Genomic DNA, 7,500 nt, shown 5'->3' with positions numbered 1-7,500 from the left:
TTAAAAGACAATATCTCCGTTTGCATTGAACTTTCAGCGCTGTAACTTTGCAGATACTGTTTATGCTCAAGTAGCAACATTACACACTAACTAAAGTTTAAAAAGTGACATCACATGCAACCACCCCTTTAAAGCGAACCAAACCGAGACCATCTCAGGTACGGTTTGATGTCATCTAGGGGTGTGCCAAATCATACCGTCCACGATAATACCGGTATAAATTTTTACATGATAAAAAAGTGTCATATCACGATATCAATGATATAGCGACGCGATGCAGTGTTAATTTTGACAGCAAATTTCAATTTAGTTTTAGTCATAGTCTTTTGACTAAAATGCCATTTAGTTTTAGTCATATTTTAGTCACCTGAATTGTTTTTAGTTTTAGTCTAGTTTTAGTCGACTAAATATCATAAGATTTTAGTCGACCAAATCTACTGTAGATTTAGTCTCCTAAAATCTAACGAGTTTAGTTAAATTGTAATACATTAAGCATTTAAGCTCCATTTAATTTTTACATAATTTTGTTTTTGACATTAAAAATACACGAAAGAGAGCTCAATTCACTTTTTTTTTTGTTTTTTTTAAAAAACATCTATATCGTTTTTATAACTTTGTATTTATTTTAGTTAGTAGGCCATATCAGGTAAAGCTAAAGCTTCAAATAAGTTTGTTTATTTATTTATCTTCAATTTCAGTTAACATTTATTTAATTTCAAGTAATTCTTTTCTTTAATGGTTTTAGTTAACTATTATAACCCTGATACTTTATTGAATATGTGTCAAATACTGGTCTTTCCTCCTGACTATGAATTAAATGGGAATTAAATTAAATACAGTTTATTGTGTAACCAAAAACGAATATATAATGCGTGACTTTTAAATTATAAACAAGCTCGAAATACACCAGGACTCTTATTTTGAAATGTCTGCTGCGCCTCTGTTGCAGTTGCAGGAGCTCATTCAAGTTCAGGAGATAAAATATGCGTTGTTACAACCGTCTAAAACATTTTACTATATAAACATCGTAAAGTAAACATTGTCATTATTCATCAGCATTAGTTCATATACAATTACGTGGCATAAATGTGCGCTATTCATTGATTGTGAGCCGCTCTGGAGCGCTGGATTGGTGATGCGTGAGCCTGTAGAAGCGCAACAGCGCCGTGTTTTCCAGCGGTTAGATCAGCACGGTCAAATCAAATGTGCGCATCTGTTACACAGGACATCAGTTCTGACTGGATCTCTTCCCTAATCGACCCTAACTAACATTTAGTCTCGTTTTTATTTTTTTACAAGTTTTCGTCTTAGTTTTAGTCATCCAACACTAGTTTTTATTTAGTTATCGTCTCGTTTTCGTCAGTGAAAAAAGGTTGTTGTCGAAAATTATGACGCAAATTATTCGTCAACGAAATTAACACTGACGCGATGGCGTATGGCGCATTTACGTTCCCTAGCGCGCACAACAACAACACCTGTCAGAGTAAACACAGAGCAGCATGTCAGCCTCCGATAACCACTTTGTACTTGGGCACAACAGGTCAGCCTCTTGACAACTGACTAAACATTGACAACTTAAAGCTGCTATTGATGTTTGCAGCGCAATATCTGATCGGAAGGGTAACATTGACGGGTATTTTCGTCAGTTACGGCTCGTTAGATCTAGCATTCTACCTTCTTTGAATCAGAAACAGGGATAAAGTAGTGCGTAAGATTACATTTATTTGAATTAATGGATTATAGCATTTATTTGGATTAATTATCAAGAGAGAGAGGGAGATTCGTACCTGTGTGACTGTGCGTCTCTCTTAACGAACCGTTTATTACTGAAAAATTGCGATGTAACCCCATCGTTGCTGAGAAATATGCAGCAGTGTTTATATGCAGCATTTTCATTCTGAATTTTAAACCTCTGTGTAAACACACCTGAAATGAAAACAGCGCATTAATATAGAACGAGGATTCATCTGACTTGGAACTACCTGTGCATTAAACGATTTTATTGCACACCTTCCAGCCAATCAGAATCAAATATGCAGACAGACCATGGCATAAATTACATTAGTTTTTGTTAAACTAAAATGTTATGTTATGGTTTTGTTTGCACTAATAAATGCTGTTGCCTACCAGCTGCAATAACCAATAAAACTTTGTGCCGTATATTTTTTTTCTATATCGTCATAAATATCGTTATCGCAAATATTCTTGAAGTATCGTGATATAATTTTGAGGCTATATCGCCCTAATGTCATCATATGGTACGGTTCGCTAAAAACACGCAATCTGAACACAAACCGCGCTGGGCTTACTTTATTTTTCTGTTCGCGAATTCCAGTGTAGTTTGGTCATCAGATGCCTCCGTACAAATCGGCTGTTCATCATGGCTGCTGCTTCTGGCAATTCTCTACAAATTATTCGTTCACAACTTACACTTGTTTATTGCAATTTCACAGAGACGCGGCTGCGCGCCTTGCCAGTTTAAAATGGTGTTACGAACGCACACAACTAAAGCACGAGCACAGAAGTAGTGTTGTCACGATACTAGAATTTCTAACTTCGATACGATGCCTAAAAAAGTATCGATATTCGATACCATTTTCAATACCACAGGGAAAAAATGCTGCATATACTGTCAAATAGATTTTTTTATATAATTATTTTTTTTGTCCGTCTATTGAAAAGTCTTGGAAATTAAAAAAATATTTTGACTTTATACGATAACGTTTTTAAGCTTTTTCTTATATATAAACGTTGATCAATTACCATTAGAATTATCTCACAAATATTTGCTAACTAATTGTGTTTTAATACATACAGCACAAGGAAGCTTGATTCAAATTGAATTTAAAAAGACGAGTAAACAATAATAAAATAAGAACAACTAAACAAATTACAAACAATAGCACAAATAAATACAATAGAATAAAGATACAAATGAAATAGACTGCTTTATTTTTCAGGTAGGTCTAACAGTATTCAGGTAAGAAACTGAATTAGAAAAATTAAAATAACATTGGATAATCTTCATTGTAAAATATGTAATACAGATTAATCCAGTAGAGTTAATCAAGTTAATCAGTCAAGAGCAGTAAGTAATCATTTGTCTTTTTGTAGTTTGAATAATAAATAACTGCTGTCCCTTTAAGACCCGGCGCACGCATGGATCCCAAACACTCCTGCTACACATTCTTCCTGAACTGTTTTCAACTGTGTTTACGCTAATACTCGCCAAGACTGACATTGATATATATATTTTTTTTGAGTGTATTTGACCATTAATAAGCTGGAAAAAGGAGCTCATTTTTGCACTTGTATGTCAGAGGCGGCTTTATTATGGTATGTGTGTGTGCGCTTCAGATGCGAGCGCGAAATCTGCGGGAATTAGTAGAATTAACGTTATGTGCAATCCCACGCGAAATTCAGTGAGTGAGAGGAGGCGGGTGTGTGTCAACTCACTGAGGAGAGGAGAGCGCAGCTGATATCCATACTGTAGAAAATGAGTATCGTATCGTTTCAGATATTCCAGTATCGATACATATCGAAATATCGATATATTTGACAACACTACACAGAAGTCAGCTGTCACAGCATGTGTACTAAACTGAATCTTTAGCGTCTTATTGTATTTATTTTAAAGTGTCAAAAAAACACACAAGTTTCAAATAAACAGGTGGTTTAATCTTAAGTGAATGTAAACATCTGCATTACTAGCCTAATATAAGAACCAGCCGAGGACATCATACAGTGAAGAATAGCCTATGCAGTTTTATTTTTCATGTGATTATTCCATTTCTTACTTGATTGCTGTTTTTAGACATACCGACTTCACCTGGACATTTTAAAGCAGTTTATATAATTTGCATGTATTGTTTATTTTTTGTATGCTGATGTTATCATTGCCTTCTACAAAGGTGAATGTGTGATACGGCTAGTGCAAGAATATGTTGCAACTTTTTTCCAAAAGATAAACAACTTAATTCAACAGCATTTGTAGCAATGTCATTTAAATAAAAAAAATATCTTGAGGCACAATGTAAGTGAATGGGATCAAATGTTGAAGGCCATCAAACACTGAACTGGACTAGATCCAAAAAGCAACAGTGTGAACACAAAGGGGTCTGAGACCACATTTCTACTGAAGTGGACCAAAAAAGGATCTGAGTCCTCTTTGAGGGACTGGGACAGAACTGGGTCCTTTTTCACTTGCTTCACCCATTGGTCCACTTAAAAGAGTCTGAGTTCATTAGTTTTTTTGTGCATACAATCTACAAATCAGCCAGGATGCAGAAACAAAAAGGACTCAACAGTGAAGGGGTGAATCTCTAAAACATCAAGAGTGCAAAAAAACTCACACACACACACTTATACACACAAAAACACATGCACACACAAATTAATGCGTGTCATTCCAAAAGCGAATTGTGTTTTTGTGTGTGTTTTTTTGTCTGTTTTGCACTCTTGGTGTTTTAGAGATTCACCCCTTCACTGTTGAGTCCTTTTTTCTGCATCCTGGCTGATTTGTAGATTGCATGCACAAAAAAACTGTATTTTCATATTTTTGCCAATTTCCTATGGGGGTCATTTTTGACCCGAAGTTCCTGAGTGTGACTATTTTTTTTACGACCACTTAGACTTTTCGTCCCCAATTTTTCCGGGTGTTCATATACCAAGTACCAATAAAGTCACCAAGTTTCGGACCATTCCGATGAAGCTACGATTTTTAACATAAAAAAAAAAAAGAAATTCGGGTCAGAAATGACCGAAGAACCCCAGAGGGTTAAAGGGTTAGTTCACCCAAAACTGTAAATTGTGTCATTAATGACTGAGCCTCATGTGGTTGGACACCCGTCAGACCTCCGTTCATCTTCAGACACAAATGAAGATATTTTAGTGTAAATCTGATGCTCTGAAAGGCCTCCATTGGCTCAACTTTACACTCTCAAGACCCTTAAAAGACACTAAAGACGTCGTTACAAAGTCCATCTCACTACAGCGGCTCTACAATAACTATGAATCGACGACAATAGTTTTTGTGCGCAAAAAAACCCCTAAATAACGACTTACATAGTGATGACGATTTCAAAACACGGCCTCATGAAGCTTCGAAGCGTTATGAATCAGTGAGTCGATTCAGCAGTTTGACACGCGATCCGAATCATCATTCGCCTCACTGATTCATAACGCTTCGAAGCTTCATGAGGCCGTGTTTTGAAATCGTCATCACTATACAAGTCGTTATTTAGGGTTTTTTTGCGCACAAAAACTATTCTCGTCTTCATAAAGTTATTGTAGAGCCGCTGTAGTGAGATGGACTTTGTAACTTTAGTCTTTAGTGTCTTTTAAGGGTCTTGAGAGTGTAAAGTTGAGCCAATGGAGGCCTTTCAGAGCATCAGATTTACACTAAAATATCTTCATTTGTGTCTGAAGATGAACGGAGGTCTGACGGGTGTCCAACCACATGAGGCTCAGTCATTAATGACACAATTTACATTTTTGGGAGAACTAACCCTTTAAAGATGACCCAGGTGTGAAAACACCCTTACATTTAGGGACAAAAGAGCAGGAAGTGTGATCCCGCCTAATGCGCTTGTTATGGTGTGTGTGTAGTCAGATGCGCATCTTCTGACCCGTTTCCCTCTGTGTGTCCGCAGAACGAACTCGGACTCGGCGCTCCACACCAGTGTGATGAACCCGCCGGCCGGAGACCCGTTCGCTACCGGACTCTCGCTCGCCGCGCAGGCCAGGCGGAGCGGTCAGTGGCTTTGAAACACGTCATGTGACCGCCGTGTGTTTGACTCGGTTCTGATGAGCTTCTGTTCCTCCTCCTCAGCGTTCTCGTATCCGGTTCCCCCCATCGAGGAGAACGGCCCTGATGACGGACGCCTCCTCAAACCCTGGGACTCCAGGAAGGTGTGTGTGTGTGTGTGTGTGTGTGTGTGTGTGTGTGTGTGTGTGTGTGTGTGTGTGTGTGTGTGTGTGTCAGGGGTGCAACTACCCAGTGCCAGAGGGGTATGCAGCAACAATTTTGGCGCCCCCCCCCTCCCCCAATAACAAATAGGCTTGTTATTAAAGGGTTAGTTCACCCAAAAATGTAAATTGTGTCATTAATGACTGAGCCTCATGTGGTTGGACACCCGTCAGACCTCCGTTCATCTTCAGACACAAATGAAGATATTTTAGTGTAAATCTGATGCTCTGAAAGGCCTCCATTGCCTCAACTTTACACTCTCAAGACCCTTAAAAGACACTAAAGACTAAAGTTACAAAGTCCATCTCACTACAGCGGCTCTACAATAACTTTATGAATCGGCGACAATAGTTTTTGTGCACAAAAAAACCCTAAATAACGACTTATATAGTGATGACGATTTCAAAACACGGCCTCATGAAGCTTCGAAGCGTTATGAATCAGTGAGTCGATTCAGCGGTTTGAATCGCCAAATTTCAGCAGTTTGACACGCGATCCGAATCATGATTGAAAATGAGTTAAATGAGTTAAGCAATATCATATTATAAAAGTGCTATTTTCCAGAGTAGCCTATATCGGCACGATTGCAAAATGCGATATTAATTTTATACAACAGTTCAAGTTGTCATTTTTTACAGTTTTGCTCTATTTTTCCAACAAAAATAGATTCAAACAAAGTTAAGGTTTCGTTCTCGAATATATCACCATTTTTGAACAGGTTAGAACAAATTAGTTGAATGATTCTAGAATCCACTCACGCCGCCAACTATACTGGCAGTTTATAGTTTCATAGGCCTGGAATAATTTCATATTTCTATAATTAAAATATTATATTTAGAACATAAATCTAAAAATCTCATTACATTATTTAGGCAATTGTAATTACAGTGTAAGTGGATTTTGATAGATGGATTTCGTTGATACTGATTTCATTTAATTCTATAACAGTCATAGTGTATCGTGGTAAATAGTGTAATTACTTAAAAAGATGGTCAACAATATGGAACGTCACTTTATAAGAGGTGTGCCCTAAAAAGTGAACATGCACATTTAAGAACACCAAGGAAAGAGCTCGTTCTTTAGTCTGTTTGGATACTTCAAACACAAGTTTGCACTGCCTGTTTGGTTGTTTAGCCTTAGCGTTAATAACGTACGTTTTGTCCGACTCATAGCGCGCGTCCTGGACGCGTGATTTACCTTTTAAGCGCGCGTTCTTAACGTTTGCTCTGGGGTCACGGAAAAATAGCAAATCACGCATCGAGGACGTGCGCTTTGATATAAAAACCCGCATCGGAAACACGCGTTTTTCTTGACCCCAAAGCACACGTTAAGAACGCACATTTTTGTGGTAAATCACGCGTCAAGGACACACGTTTTGCTGTCAAATCGCACGCTTTTTTCGTGTCGCGCAATCAGACGACCGCCCAACACTTTGGCGCGCCCACTCGCAATATTCCATTATTCTCCAAAATTCTATTATGGACTCTTATGAGGGCGCCTACTCTAGCCTGTTAGTCCTCTAAAATGTTATA

General features: G+C 37.9%; 1 protein-coding gene across 2 annotated transcripts in view; it reads left to right on the top strand.

The window, feature by feature from the left end:
* LOC307138219 (CREB-regulated transcription coactivator 2) overlaps positions 1-7,500 on the top strand; it is a 44,755-nt gene that overhangs the window by 16,636 nt on the left and 20,619 nt on the right. For both annotated transcript variants that reach the window (XM_079836412.1, XM_079836411.1), the window contains 2 exons: positions 5,652-5,752; positions 5,831-5,910. In XM_079836412.1, the coding sequence (XP_079692538.1) occupies positions 5,652-5,752; positions 5,831-5,910 (181 nt within the window). The remainder of the gene's footprint in view (positions 1-5,651; positions 5,753-5,830; positions 5,911-7,500) is intronic.

Source organism: Gobio gobio (assembly GCF_949357685.1).
Source record: "Gobio gobio genome assembly, chromosome: 15".
Lineage (NCBI taxonomy): Eukaryota > Metazoa > Chordata > Actinopteri > Cypriniformes > Gobionidae > Gobio > Gobio gobio.
This window is presented reverse-complemented; position numbering and strand designations above follow the sequence as displayed.